Raw genomic sequence first — 16,396 nt, forward strand, 5'->3', positions numbered from 1 at the left:
TCACACCAAACCACCCTGACTGACTTTGTTTACATCCTAAACATTTAATAATGGTGAAATTTTAAAAAGTGGGTGGAATTCCCCTTTCATGTATTTCAATGGTGAAATATTCACAGAGTGAAACCAGTGATATGAAACTATCAGTGATTCCAGTGATGCCGGCAGGTCAGCTGGTTTCTTCCAGATGTGGTGATGTCTGGGTGGATACTGCTGGTCATTTGTTTCAGCTGGATTACAGATATGCAGGTTCTGACCCTGAGAACATTTCCACAGTGTGCTATCTGTAGCATGTAGCCCATGTATATGTAGTAGGCGTGAGGATATAGATCACTTTCACTCGGCTGTCCTGCTAACACTCTGGTGTCATGTTGATGTAGTGCTGCAGTCGCTCAGCAGTGCAGGAACATTATCTTCTTGTTGCTTAATCTCACTGAGGCTCTGCTTACTCAGTTACACTCGCATAGAGAGACACTCAAAACAGCCGCCAATCACCACAGTCTCGCTCTCTCCCTTCCTCTTTCTCTCTTCTTGCTCTCTCTCTACCTCCTTCCATCTTTTGCCCTCTCTCTCCCTCTCTTTTACTCCCTCTCTCTCCTCTCTTCTTTCCTCTCTTTCCACTCGTTTGCCTCTCTCTTTGTCTGTCGGTCTCTCTCTCTCCCCTTCTTCTCCCTCTCTCTATCTCTCTCTCACTTCTTTCTCTCTACATCTATCCATCTTCATCCTTCTTTCTCTGTCTCTCTTTCATCTTTCCAGCCCTCTCCCTCTCTTTTACTCCCTCTCTCTCCTCTCCTGCTCTCTTCTTTCTTTCTATCTGTGTAAGCCTCTCTTTTCACTTGTTTGCCCGCTCTCTCCTCTCTCTTGTTTCTTTCTATCTTTCTCTCTTAGTCTCTCTTGCTATTTCCTCTCTCCATCCCTCCATCTCTCTCCCTTTTCTCTCTCTGCCACTCTCTCTCTACATCTATTCATGTCTGTCCTCCTTTCTCTCTCTCTCTCTCTCTCTCTTTCTCATCTTTTTATCTATCCTTGTCTCTCAGTCTCTCTTTCCCTGTTTCTCTTTCTTTCTTCCTCTTCTCTTTGTTTTCTCACTACCCCTCTCTCTCCCTCTTCACTTTCTGTCTCTCTCCACATCCATACATCTCTCTCTCTCTCTTCTCTCTGTCTCTTTCTTTCTTTCTTTCTTTTCTCTCTGCTTTCTCACTATCTCTCTCACCACAACTATCCATCTCCATCCTTTTCTCTGTCTCTCTCTTTCATCTCTCCAGCTTTGCTCTCTCTCCCACTTTAATCTCTCTCTCCCCATCTCTCTCTCTCTCTCTCTCTCTCTCTCTCTCTCTCTCTCTCTGTCAGTTTGTTGTAGTGAAGCTGTAAACATAAAGCTCGACTCGACTCCAGAAAAACTCAGGCTGAAAACGTCTGAATGCTGCGCTGTTCATTTTCTTTGCGCTCCTTCATGCATTATTTAGGCCGGCGGCTCATCGGAGACGATCGGCAGCGAATCTTGTAAAATGATGCGTGTGATATTAGCGGCGTGTGTGTCTCTCCCACAGATAGCAGGTTCACTCGCCGCTCTCCCACTCGCGTCTCTTCCTACTTTTTATCCTGTCACACAGCGGCTCCCATTGTGTGCGAATCCAGCAATAACAAAAACGAACAGCATTTAACTTTAATCACACGCCAGCGCAGCACACGTCACTCTGCTGCTCACGCGGCCGCCTGTGTGTTTATGTGCGGGGGGCTGTGGGGGGGGTAGAGCAGGTGAGTGGTTTTTGCTTATGCATGCAGAGTTTACGGTAGGATGTTTCTGTAGTGGTCGCAGAGTCCGGGAATGACTCAGTTTACCAAACAAATACTTAACATGGTTTATCCTCTGATATTGACTTAAACCAGGCTGTTTTCAATGTCTATTGCAAAAGTCAGAGACCTACATTCCTTTATTTCCTGTCAAAACAGCCATTAAAAGCACTCAGAGGCCTCAAAAACTAAATATAATATCAATTTTTCATTTTGGCTTGTTTCTTTTTGGGAGACTGGCTTTCAGTTCCTCAAAGAATCTGCAGACACACCTCCAAAGTTCAGTCTTGGAAGTTGGTTGATCATTTTCTGAAGTAATCAAACACATTCAGTGGTGTTGAGGTCTGGACTCTGGGGTGGTCAGTCCATTGTTCAGCTTCTTTGTTTGATGTGTCCGTCTCCTTTTCTCAGTGAGGTTCTTCTTGACAGCTACACATCCTTTCAGACCCACAGCGCTGAGTCGTCTTCTCACAGTGGAAGGATGGACAGAAACACCTGTGGATGTTTTCAGATCTGAAGTAGCTTGATTTTCTCCTCTCTCTCAAAGATGAAAGCTTTAAGTGCTGTTTAACTGATGGGGGCAGTTTTAGTGTCGACCAGGTCTTCCAGGTGGTTGTTAGGAGTCCCTTTTGCTCTGTAGCTTTTTATCACTTTTTGTAAACTCTTATTTTTACACTTATTTTCATTTTGACTTTCTGCTTCCTTATGCAAGTCGATTATTTTATATCTCCTCAGAAATATCTCTGGATAAATGAACAACTTGTATGATGTCTGACTTTTGTACAGAACTGTATCTATAGTTTTTTTGCATTTTGAGATGTGCTTGAGTTTAACCAGCTCAACTCCTGAATCTGGAAGCTTTTAAATGTGTATTTTTCTCTGTTTTATCACAATGGATAACGTGCAAATGTCTTAAATCACTCAAATCAGAGCATTATAAATATGCGCTGCCACTCGTAAAAGATCAAATAGGGGGAACACAAGCTGCTGTCACTTTTACTAGCCGAGCCGTTGGCTGCATTTAAACTCAATAAAGATGACATTATTTCCTTCAGCATATTCTTTCTACACTTTCAGAAATAAAGGTACTAAACTGTCACTGGGGCAGAGCCCCTCTCATCACTGGGGTGGAACCCTCAAGGGTTCATCTCAGTACCTTTAGTTAGGGAACATAACTGAACCATAATCCACTGAAATGATATGTTCTAAGCTGTACTGACTCCACACACCCCGTCTCGTCTCCAGGCTTTTATTTTACTGTTCTGTTTAAAACATTCGATTATGAAAAGGTACAAATATGAACTTTTCACCTGGAAACACTTATTTAAGGTTCACAATCAGACCTTAAAACCACTGTTGTACCTCTGAGGGAACATTTACACTGTTTGTACCTTGATGAACGAAAACTGTACCTGAACAGAACCTTTATTTTGACAGTGTAAGGCTGTGTATTGGCAAGAACTTGTATCATGATACTGGGATTACAATTCAATATATCACGACATACTGGGATACTATAAGCAAGGCGATATATTGCAATTTTTAACATCTAAAAAAGGTAGATTTACTAAAGCTAACATGCCGCTACTTGTTTACGTTGGAGTAGAGGAGTCTAATGGCTAGACTACAACACTGCTATCTAGAGGTTGGAGATTTAAACACAACACAAAATAAACCACTGTCTGCCACGAATTTTTGCATGTAAACTATTAATTAATAATTGATGCTGTGTTTCTGAGAATTGATACAGTATCACAAAACATAATATTGCGATACTCAAGTGTACTGATATTTTCTCACACCCCTAATTCCTACTGTCAAAATAACCTGAACAGGAGCTTTATTTACGTCACTACACTAAAGAGTTAGTGGGGGTCCAGGGGGGTCTCGTCCACAGAACGGGATTTTATTTACTTAAAATGTTATACGGATTTTAGGTGAAAACATTCACTGGACATTGTATCAGGCTGGATTTTTCCTGGTCAGATACAGGCTGGTGTGAGGCAGCTGTTACATACGTGTTTGTGTGTGTAGAAGCATCTGATTTTCTTGTGAAAAGCGGGCCTGTTATGTGATCCGCTGCTCTAATACAGCGCTCAGATATAATTTGTTTTGGGTTGCCTGCCCACACCATCTCCCCCCCCTCCACACCCAATCAAACGCTTCTGCCTGGCTTTTAACAGCAAAGCTGGTAGCCATAGTTACAGCAGGCGGAGGAGCGAGCAATTTATCTCCCGCCCTCAGTGACGCCCGCTTTCTAATTTATGCTGCAGTGTCCGTACTGCAGCGTGTGCTGAAACGGCACCATTTCTCCACACACCTCTTCTCACCCCCCCATCTCTCTCTCTTTCTCTCTCTCGCTTCCCACACTTTTCCCAGACAGCACTCTAGCACCTTGTCTCTGATTTATCTGCCTGCGTATGTGCTGCGTGTGCGCGTCTGTATGTATCCTCGTCAGTTTACACCACTCAGTTACAAGGAAAAGCCTGATGGTCCAACCTTCTCACCTTCCACAACAGTCGCTACACACATCATTACTGACTGAGCCACATTAAACCAGCTCTAATGGTTCATATATATATATATATATATATATATATATACAGTGTATATGTATATATATTCAGCGTGCTGCAGTATAGATCCCAGAACAAAATCCTAATGCGTGGTTGCAACTTAGTAAGTTGTGGGAATGAGATAACTAAGTCGTGGCCATGCCTTATTAAGCTGTGCTCAAGGCTTAGTTATCTCATTCCCACGCCTTACTAAGTCACTCTGTTCTTCAAGACTCCCACTGGACCCTCACAGAGCAGGTAATATTTGGGTGGTGGATCATTCTCAGCACTGCAGTAACACTGACGTGGTGGTGGTGTGTTAGTGTGTGTGGAGTCTTTAAACACCTCAGTGTCACTGCTGGACTGAGAACCAAAAACATCCAGCCAACAGCGTCCTGTGACCACTGATGAAGGACTAGAGGATGACCAACACAAACTGTGCAGCAGCAGATGAGCTATCGTCTCTGACTGCACATCTACAAGGTGGACTGACAAGGTAGGAGTGTCTAATAGAGTGGACAGTGAGTGGACACAGTGTTTAACTCCAGCAGCACTGCTGTGTCTGATCCACTCGTACCAGGACCACACACACTAAACACGCCACCACCACGTCAGTGTTACTGCAGTGCTGAGAATGGCCAACAACACAAATGATACCTGCTCTGTGGGGGTCCCAACCACTGAAGAACAGGGTAAAAGGGGGCTAACAAAGTATGCGCAGAAACAGATGGACTACAGTCTGTAACTGTAGAACTACAAAGTGCTCCTATATGGTAAATATATACATATATACACACACACACATATTTCTGTCAAAAGAGACAAACAGGCAGATGACATGCATTAAACTCTGCCTTGGTTGTTTACGTGATAATGAGCAATCCATAGCATTAGTAGAAAATGTGGCGAGATTAATTCCGGCCGTGGCTGGCATTCAATGAAATGCCATTACAATAATAGATTGACTCTCTGAGGAAGGCAATTTTGCATTTCAGCATGTCTGCCTTTTATCAAAGGGGCTAATGAAAAAATTGCAGCCCCAACTGAGCATCTCAGCTTTTTAAAGGGGTGACTCTTTAACCTTATTTTGTGGGCCATGGGAGTAGGAAAAAATCTAATAAACGAGTTATTAAATTCTAAACAGGTTATATCTGAATCACAGAGAAAAAGTCCAAATTATGGTGTCACCGTGCCACGGCCAGAGTATTAAACATCCTGCGTAATAATTCAAATCAATCAGCGACCCAGGAGAGTACATGGCATTTGTAAATATTACCAGCCGAGCTGTCAAACAAATTAATAAATTCACCGTTCCCTGCGACCAGATCCTGGCACTGGGCACGTTAAAGGAATACTTCATGCAAAAATGCTGCTATGGCTTACAATGAGCGGAAGCTAAACGTAGTCTATACACAGTAGTTAAGCAAAGGTAATGCATCGTGTCATATCTCTGCGGTATCATATATAATTATTGATTGCTTAGAAATCCTCACTACTGTCTTCTTATTGCTTCAGTACAGTGGCCAGTACAGTGGGAATCAAGTGAATGACCCCACTTTATTCTGAAATTGTATACAGTGCTGAATGTCACAGTTAGCAAAAACTGGTTTTGAATGGTGTTGTATTGCATGTTATAAGTGATTGTACAGCAAATGATACTAAAACTACATGCAGAGTCTCAGCCATCAACTTAAGCAGTATGGATTGTGGGTTTGATCCAGGCTGACGATGCCCTTTTAAGGCCACGGTGTCATTACAGAAGGTAAACTACATGTCTACAAGTATCCAGACACTAATTACTGAATTTATTTACTTCAAGGAGCACCTGTGCAGCAACCACACAAGCCTAAGGTTTCCACGACTAGTGCCAAGTGGGGTATAAAGCCCCTCAGCGCTGGGCTGTGGAGCAATGGAACTGCTTCTCAGGAGTGATGGAGCTCTTTCCAATACCTTTGGGATGAGTTGGACCTGACCTCACGACCTCACTAATGAATGAATGCAATTGAATCCCACAGCAATGTTCCAGCATCTATTGTAAAGCCTTCTCAGAAGAGTAGAGGCTGTTACTGCAGCGAAGGGGGACAAACTCTCTTGATTCCAGAAGAAATGTTGGAGGAGCAGGTGTCTACCATTTTTTGGAAATATCTAGTGTACTTAACAACAAGTTGTTTCCATCAGAAAGCATGTTGATTGAAAGCATTAGCCAAGTGATATAATAATAATTCAGCGTGGGTGGTTCAGTGGTTAAATATAAGCAGTGCGGCACTGGCAACAGTGACTAATTGTGACAGTAAGTAACTGTGATATTTACACGCATTGCCAGTGGAAAATGGAGGGTTAGTAATACTATGATGACTTACCGCACTGCTACAGGGAATATCCTTCACTTTGAGCCAGGCCAAATCCAGCGTGCCTTCGCCTTTGTAACAGGACTGCAGCCTGTCTTTAATTCTCTCGTTGATCTCCTTCAAGGAGAACACGCACAAGGCCGATTCCTGGGACGTTTCCTTAGGCCGCCGCTTCTGGCCTTTAGAGAACACAGCGTAGAGGACATCATCGTCTGGCCCGACCTTCAGTGACTGGGCCAGGATGGCGCCTGCTTTGGACAGGTAGGCGGCCTGCAAGAGGCGATACTCCACACCGCCCTTCACACAGCCCAGTGGGACCTCCACGTAAGAGTTGAAGGCTGTGTCGTCCTTGCAGAGGCGCACCAGCTTGGAGGTGTACACCTGCTCTCGGCCAGCCGAGGACGAGCCCGCCGCCGGGCCGCCACCCATTTCTGGCTGCAGTGTGAGGAAGTAGACGAAGTTGCCGCTTCCAAAGCCGTAGATGTAGTAGATGTCGAAGTCCGGCACCACGGTGAAGGTGTCCGATGGAATCTTGATCATAGAGGCCACAAACTCGTCGTGAAAAACGTAAGCGAACATGCCATCCTCCTCCGAGTTGCGGGCCAACTTGCGGCTGGAGATTGTTGGGAAGTACTCAGGCCTCCCGTCCACCGCCGTGGCCACAAACAGCTTGTCGGGCGAGGCGTCACCATAGGACACGATGACGCCAAAGACGGAGCCACTCTCGTTGACGCCCGAGAGGTAGTGCTCTTTCTTGTGGAAAGGTTCTCCAAGCTTGAAGAGGTCATCCAGGCGCAGCAGCTTGCAGATGCCCTGGTAGAGGCTTCCGCAGGCCAAGAGTCGGTTCTCCCGGTAGTCCATCAGCAGCATCTTGTTGACGTTGTTGGTGAGCGTGAGCGGCTCACTGCAGGGCTGCACGATGCGTGGCGGGTAACAGTTGCGGTTGTCCTCGTCCGGCCCGGTCTGGTGCGACACCTGCACCTCCAGACTTGCCGATAGTTTGTAGATGCGGTTCACCGCACCAAGGTACACATTCCCATTTCGGTGGTCCACCGCCAGGTGGTTAAAGGTCCATTCTCCATTCTCAGCACGAAATGTTCTGTAGTCCTCGTCCACTTTGGATGCAGCAGAAGGCTGCTGCGGCCTGGAAGCCGACAGGGGGAGCAGCAGGACGGAGAAGCAGCAAGAAACAATAAGACAGTTCAGTTTTCTGTCGTGGGAAGCCATTGTCCTGATGATACCACGGGGAAGAAGGTCTCAGTCAAGTACTTGCAGCTAATCGGTGTTCAGGCTTCTCTCGGGTCCGGACACATCATGGACCTGTGGAAAGAGACAGGCAAAGATATTAGCTTAACAGGCAAGGCAAGTGTCATTTACGTACACATCCCCAAACGCCCTACAAGGAGACTGGTGGCAGAAGAGAGGGAGGAGAAAGAAGAATTGACCTCAGAAGTCAAATTATCCCACACCGCATGACAGTTTCCAGCTATTTCCAAAGTGCAGGAGTAATTAGGTGGGGATGGTGAAAAGGGCACTCAGGGAGAGGACACCGCTGGCATGAATAGATGCCATTCTCAATGGGGATAATGCATTTGCCCCAGGAGTTATCAGTGCAGACGGGCACCGCTTCTTCACGAGTGCCCCACCTCACAGCCAGGCCTCTGGCCTTCTAATTGATTTTCCCCTCTGCGAGCGATTTGCACGCTTTGGCGATTTTCTCTCTTTTCTCCCGATAGCGCGGCTCGCCCACTGACATCGCTAAGGGAAGAGACTTAGCTTGCAGATATAGGCATGCCTGCAATGTTTATGAGCAAAGGTAAACTGCTGAGCCAATTAGAAGGAAAGCAAGAGGGAGGGAGAGGAGAAGAGAATGGGAGAAAAAAAAAACAAAACAGATTGCCTGCTCATCCTTGAATCATTTATTCATGCAGTTAAAGTCCATCCCTGTGGTCTGTAGCCTGCCCACACACAGAGACGCAGAAGGACATCAAACCATCAATCCAGCCATGTTTACCCTCAGGTCGAGTCCGGCACGAAGTCCGGTCACTTTTTCCTGATCATCAAGCTAATAGTCCAGCAGCTATCTCAGCTAATGCACAGAGCTTCGTCACCAAGCGCGACAGCAAAAGCTGTAATCCCCACTGAAACACATTTTACAGGAGTTCACGAGAAAGTGCGGGAGCAGGATATACAAATTGTGGCTGTTAAGCAAGCCAGCAGTCATCGCGCAGGCTGGCACTTAAGTGCTGGGTGCACAGCGGATATGAAAATCACAGCTCAGCCACTGCAGTAGGCATTAAGACGTTAGAGACTGAAGGGCAGCCACCACACAGTTATGATTAGCCATTGAAACAGAAAGCAGCCCCACACTGAGGGAGAGCAAGAGGCTGTGGCGAATAATAAAAGGGTCAGTACCCTAGCCATTCAGAGGCAGAGCCGATCTTATGACGGCGACGTCGGCTGTGTATAGGAGGCAGTGGCAGGAGACAGACTAGCGTGAGTAATTTGAGCGGCGGGGGATAATGTTGGCTGATGGCAAACTGCAGCACGAGGAAACCACTTCACAATAGTGCTGCAGACATTATTGACATTAAACCCCGTTTTATGGAGCGAGAAGCAGAAAAGGCAGCCGTGAATGGAAGAACACGAGTCTAATTCCAGCAAATATCACGGACGTACAAAAAGAAGAGGCATGGATGTGAACAGTACACAAACACAGACAGAGCATTAATGACCCTGAGCATCGCTGGTGCCCTCATGGAGCACGGCTCTGACCCAAACAACCCAGTGACACTTCATTATCTCCCCATCAGGCGGCCGCATTTAGCTCCTATTTGTCTTTGCCCGCTGATCAGCCCACGCCATTAATTAAATCCAGAAGCTCATGTCATTCCATACATCATCCTGCACATTCAACACTGCTGCTGTACATTTTAAAGGCAGCGTCCTGGGAAGGGCCAAAATGCGTCCAAAACGCAAAAGGCTTACGTTAATAATGGATTTTAGTGTAAGAGCTGTCACTGCACTGCAAAAAATGGTATCTTGTTAGTTAAATTATCTTAAATATAGTCAATAAATCTAATATTTCTCCTGTTGAGATTGATGTGAGCTTAATTTAAGATTATTTACCTCATTTCTAGACTTTTTTTTCCCTGTAAGGAATTTTATTAAGTAAAATTTCTCACTATATGGCAGAGAATTTTGCTTGTTTTAAGAAATGTGCTTGAAACCCGCAAAAGAATCTGCCAGTATAGTGAGATAATTTTACTTAATAAAATAATAAGTGCACAACCATCTCCAAATGAGAAATATTAGATATATCGACTAGATTTAGGATGATTTTACTTGACAAGATGCCATTTTTGCAATGTATCAATTGCAGACGGGTCATGCCAATTAGTTCCATTTAGCTCCACTCACTTTTTTAGTTATGAATCTTTACAGTTTGCTCAGTTATGTTCTATATATCTTAAATATTGAGATTAACTGCTTAAAGAATGACTGAACTGAGCTTCAACTGTGTAAAAATGCAACAGGTTTCATGCCAATAAAATCCCACAGTGGGTTAATTTATTGAAGGATGCACTGTTTATGTGCAATCTTGCATTTTTAAAATAAATCAGAATTATTTTTGCAAAAGGTTTTATGTAGTATACTCTCCTTTCAATCAAATCTATGAATTATTCATCACTGAAAATGGCTTCGCAACTAGAATTTAATACAAATCTTTTGACCCTACATTATATTTCCTCCTTTTTTCTTGAAAAAGAACAGTTATGTTGAAGTTATGTTGTATTTTACAATTTTTTAAACAGTCAAAACGTAAAAAATAGATAATAATTAAGGAAAGTCTATTAAAGATTCAATAATACTTCACTGAAAGACTATGAAATCCCTAAAAGACTTGATTGAAGGCAAAAAAAATGAAATCAGTGTGCCCATCAGACTGAATTTAATCAGTATGCACTATCATGCAAACGGCTAAATAATCAATGTCGTAAATTGAGCTAATTTAATCAAGTAATCAAGTGTAATCGCATAACCTTATTTAACTGTATTTATGTACTCACTCATTTTAATATACTCATTTACTGCATATGAAGCTCATAGGCTTTTGTGCAGTGTGTGCCACTCTAAGCCTGATCGCTCAGTGGTCAGTACTGGTGGCCAGGCCTGCGGCGAAAGCTTCCAGGAACAGGGCTTACAATTGGCTAATCTGCAAGGTCATCCAGAGGGGGGGGCTTATGATTGGCTTATCCTGGCAAGCCCCTCCCTGTGGGGGTAGAAGGGGTCGGCTCGCTGTGAGAGAATGCCAACTGGCAGGAGCAGACGAGGCCTAGCATCCAGAATATAGAAAGCCATGCAGCAAGTTGACCTCCAGCCCTCGGAAAACTGAGAACGAGGAGAGACATGTTGTGTATGCAGTCAACTGGCAGCCAAATAAGCCTCTGGAAAGCTCACCCACCCACGCACAAACGCACACGCATGGACCACGGACCACATGCTGCGTGCTCACATCAAAGTGTGCTAATGAATTCATGTTTGGAGTCACACACTCGCTCTCTCACTTCAGAAATATGGGGAAAACGCACTGAACGCGCCAAGATTAGCCTGTGCGTTTTGGTCTAAAGCAATTGGACGCTTTTCATTTTGTTCGTTTGTCTTAGCGGGACGTGGCCACCGATAACGACGCATCACTCCGTACGACTCCATTGTCCTTCAAGACAAGAAAAGACAAGCGCATAAGCAAGCGTGGCTGCCTTTGTGTGCTAAAATTGTGAATGACTCGACGTGAGCTTCTTCTGCAGAGGATGAAAGAGAGCGTGTGGCTGCAGAAGCTGTGAAACAAATCTGGTACACCCGAAGGCGAAAGAGCAGGCTGCAGGTGTATTGATTTCACCCTCCACTGAAAGGAACAGGTGAAACAGCTGAGAAGTGAGAGTCAAGGTGAAATTTTCAAACGGAAAGACAGGTGGGTCTGTTCCACAGCGGAAATTGAGTCTGCATCCGCCTCGGCCTGAGCCCGCGTTGTGTGTGTGTGCGTTCAAGCACACTTATACAAGTGCGAGAGTTGCAGGTTAATGTAGCACTTGTGTTCAAATTCATCAAGGTACAAACAGTGTAAATGTTCCCTCAAAGGTACAACAGTGGTTTTAAGGTCTGATTGTGAACCTTAAATAAGTTTTTTCCAGGTGAAAAGTTTGTATTTGTACCTTTTTCATAATCTGATCTTTTAAAACAGAACAATAAAATAAAAAGCCTGGAGACGAGACGGGGTGTGTGGAGTCAGTACAGCTTAGAAAATATTATTTTAATGGTTTATGGTACACAGAAATAAAGGTACTAAACTGTCCCTGGGGCAGTGCCCCTCTGGTCACTGGGGTGGGACCCTCAAGGGTCCATCTCAGTACCTTTAGTCAGGGAACAGAACTGAACCATAATCCACTGAAATGATATGTTCTAAGCTGTACTGACTCTACACACCCCGTCTCGTCTCCAGGCTTTTATTTTACTGTTCTGTTTTAAAACATTCAGTTATGAAAAGGTACAAATACAAACTTTTCACCTGGAAAAACTTATTTAAGGTTCACAATCAGACCTTAAAACCACTGTTGTACCTTTGAGGGAACATTTACATTGTTTATACCTTGATGAACCGAAAATGTACCTGCACAGCACCTTTATTCCTAACAGTGTACAGTTATGTTCCCTGACTAAAGGTACTGAGATGTACCCTTGAGGGTCCCACCCCAGTGACAGTTTCATACCTTTACTTTATATGATAATCAATACACTATTGCTCCCCTCATGTAAAAGGAAGCCCATCCAAACAGCCCTTAAATGGAGTTATGAAATAAACATAGCTTGGGGTAAAGACCGTATCTGAAACTCCTCCCTCCTATCTAACTTACACATTTCCATGCTCCCAAGTTTTGGCACCCCACCACGTCCGCATCCCCCCGACCTCTCTGCTCATCTCTCAGTCCTTCGGGGGTCTTCTGGCCTTCTGGTATAAAGCAGAAGCCAACAAATGACTAAAAAGCAACGCTCACACTATCCTCAGATGCTCATGGTGAATGTTTTGATGAATCAAGCGCTCACAGTCTTAACAAACAGATATTGTCTACGCTCTGCAGCCCCAGTTGTGCAGTGCCTGATCTGAAACCACTGCTCTGAATGCTTCATCTGTCTTCAATAAGACAGATTTCCAATGGGCTTATTTGAGGCAAAATCTTCAAATCAATGAAGCCTCTCTAATCCACTCACCTAATACATCCCAGCACACAAACACAGACAAAAAAGAGACGGAGATGGAAAAACAAGCCCGATGAGGTCATTTGATTACAAAACAGGGCTGATAAGGGCTGTTTGTGTTGACGTATGATGAAAGACGGAGTAGATATATTTAGTCCGCTAAAAATATTCAGAGCTGCTGAATATTTTGTTGTGTGCCGACTACACAAAAGAGGACGCTCCACGATATTGTCTGGCCCTTTCTGCTGGTGCTGGACGGTGACCCACTGCCCCCAGAGCACATCTTCTCAATTCATGGCTGAATGCTTATAGGATTACGTGGTTCAGAACTGGGAGGAAGAACCACTGCTTTGCAGTGTTGCTATCCTACAGTTACCATATACGCTTTGAACTGGTTTTAACATCTTTAAAGCAGTGAGACGGGTCTTAGGACCAAATCGACACTCGCATCCAGAAATCATGGCATCTCCAACCAGACATTGGCTCTATATGTCTATTTAAAGGCCACATTTGGAGCTGCTTTGTACTTTTCTTGGACGTATGAACATCTCACTGCATTCCCATGAGCTTACTGGCAGCCTTCCTCTTGGAAAGCTTCATATGATGAAACACTCTTACTTTGTGTCTCCACTGAACTCTCACATAAATGCAAGCAGGCAAAATAAGCACATAAATTATCATAACAGCCTATTTATTAATGTAATTTCTATAATTTAAAAAACACTACTCAAGATTATCTACAGTATTGTGCAGCAGTCTATCACTGGCTGTGTTTATATGCAAAGATTTTTGCTAATCCGACTGAGACTGAGGTGTTTATATTCTCACTCTACTCAGCAATCTGATGAAAATCTCCATTTACATGCTCACTACAAGTAATCCGATCCAAAATCACACGCATGTGAAGACAACCGCTTACTGTAGACGTTACCATGACAACCAGCATCACGTGCGTCCAGTCAGAGTGAGATGAGCAGCAGTGAGCAGTGCTTGTGTTTTTAATGACTTTAAAATGATGTGAGACTCAGGAAAACGTCCTTCGCATGTCCTTATTAAAGAAGGCCGAGAGGAAGACGTCGTGTTCTGAGACACATAAGCTGGACGTCCGTCCCACCGCCGTCTTTTAAAGATCAGAGCATAAACTTCGTCTCCTCTGCAGACCAAAGTTTGAACATTATAAATTTTCAGTATGACACAAACACACACGCACAGAACATACTTTCGATTCCGACGTTTACATGGTTATTATTCTTCTATTTAACAGATTATTTACAGGATTACCCACCTCGTTCAATCCGATAGGAATTGTATTCTGAATGGCCTCAATCAGACTAGTCCATTCCGACTGAGGTGTTTACATGGACGTATTCTATTTCGATTGAGCTATGAGTCGGATTATTAACAGATTATTAGGCTGCATGTAAACGTGGCTATTTTCAAGTCAAAATGGTCATTAATTTCTATTTACCTTCATTACAGCTTCTGTTCTTTTCACAAGACTTGCTTTCAGTTTCTCAAGTAAATCTGCAGACACACCTCCACCTAAGTTCAGTCTTAGAAGTAGGTTGATTATTTTCTGAAGTAATCAAACACATTCAGTGATGTTGAGGTCTGGACTGGAATTGGCTGTTTTCAGTACTACATATACATACATAAATAGCGTACTGTGCATCACAAATAATAGATCTTAATAGTTGCTCATGGTTGTGTTTAGGATTTCAGTAAAGGTCCAATGATAATGAAAGCCTGTTTAGCTGTTAAATGCAGTTATGAGATGAAAACTAATTTACATACATACATACATCATCTAAACCGCTTATCCTTCTGGGTCGCGGTGGGTGCTAGAGCCTATCCCAGCTGTCATTGGGCGGAAGGCAGGATACACCCTGGACAGGTCGCCAGTCCATCGCAGGGCGAAAACTAATTTAGATATTATTAATTTAGATAATAAAGAGGACAGCCTGATATTTTCTGGCCCCTTCTACTGGTGCAGGGCGGTGACCCACTGCCCCGTCCTGCACAGGAAGCAAAGCAAACATAAAACTGAAACAATAAATAAGTAAACGCTGCTTGACCATTCATTATCAGTCATCTGGGTTGTGGTCACCATTCACACAGTGTGACCTTCATCTCCATGGACGGGACGTGTCAGTAACCCTCTGAGAGGGCCACGGTTAATTAACAACACAAATCTGCCCCTCTTTCAGTGAGTAAACATCTCTGTTCTTCCTGCTTCACTCCTCCTCCTCCCTGTCAGTACTTTTTTTCCTTCTTCAGGGATGAATCCCTCCATCTGTCCATAGGATAGAGTGATCAGATGGAAGAAGGGCTGGACTAATGAAAGCTGAACAGAGGGTCGTGTATGTGCCACAGTGAAAGTTGAACAGCAGGCCGAGACTATGTGTGTGCGTTCCGCATGTCTGTACGAAAGAAAGGAAGAAAGAAGGAAAGAAGGAACATGACCCCTTGTGCATGTGTGACATGTTCTAATCAAATTTGAATTGCACTGTTCCAGGATAATACTCTTAGATCAGGCCAGGGGGATTAACTCTAGATTGTTCTGGTTGCCCCCCCCTCACCATCCCCCCCAATCTTCACTCACATCTGATGAGATTCGAGGTTGAACATTTGCATAGGATCTGTGCTACTGGCTAAACACTGCTGCTTTGAATGCGTTCCATTGGCTCACAGTTGCGTATAACTGCCTGGAAGAGCCTGGCTCGGCAACACACAGCAGATCACAAAGGACCAACCACTCCATTCCCACAAGAGAGGTGAAGAACGCGTCAAAGCTCTGGCATTAGGTCCAACCAACTGCCTGGCAGCAGGATTTAGGTCCATCCTCTGACGGAAAAATAGGCGCTATCTGCGGGATAAACTGTTTACTAAAGTGACAAAATCCCGCCGAAGAGGGCGAAAAGGCCTCTCTGACCACAGACGTGGACATTTGCCGTAATTGCTTCTATACCTTCATGAAATGTTTGTCCATCTTCGGATGACTTGAGCTTAAGACATCGTAAGAGGTTCCATGATAATGTAAGGTCAAGCTGAATGTTAGCGAAATAATACCGATAAAGTACACTCTTAAAAATGATGGTTCTTCAAGGGTTCTTCAGTAAAGAAAATGGTTCTATATAGAACCATGAAGACCCAAAGAAGCCTTTGCATGATTTGCATCGTGAAAAGGTTCTTCAGATTGATGGAGAACGTGCTGTAGATGGATCTACATAGAATCTTTTAGAAAAGGGTTCTATATAGCATGAGAAAGGTTCTATTGTTACAATATCAAGCTTGTAATAATATAACAACCTTTTTGGTGCTACATAGAACCCTTCTCAAAAAGGTTCTATGTAGAACCATCTACAACACATAGTCCATCAAGAACCCTTTCATGATGCAAAGAACCATTGTAAAGGGTTCTTTGAGTGTTCATGGTTCAATATAGAA

The 16,396-nt window shown here is 43.9% G+C and overlaps 1 protein-coding gene across 1 annotated transcript in view; it reads right to left on the bottom strand.

The window, feature by feature from the left end:
• The window catches only part of plxna4 (plexin A4), a 439,320-nt gene that overhangs the window by 394,888 nt on the left and 28,036 nt on the right, over positions 1-16,396 (bottom strand). Inside the window, exon 2 of the mRNA XM_036577672.1 lies at positions 6,707-8,014. Within this exon, the coding sequence (XP_036433565.1) occupies positions 6,707-7,921 (1,215 nt within the window). The 5' untranslated portion in view covers positions 7,922-8,014. The remainder of the gene's footprint in view (positions 1-6,706; positions 8,015-16,396) is intronic.

The sequence above is a fragment of the Colossoma macropomum genome, unplaced genomic scaffold (genome assembly GCF_904425465.1).
Source record: "Colossoma macropomum unplaced genomic scaffold, Colossoma_macropomum, whole genome shotgun sequence".
NCBI lineage: Eukaryota > Metazoa > Chordata > Actinopteri > Characiformes > Serrasalmidae > Colossoma > Colossoma macropomum.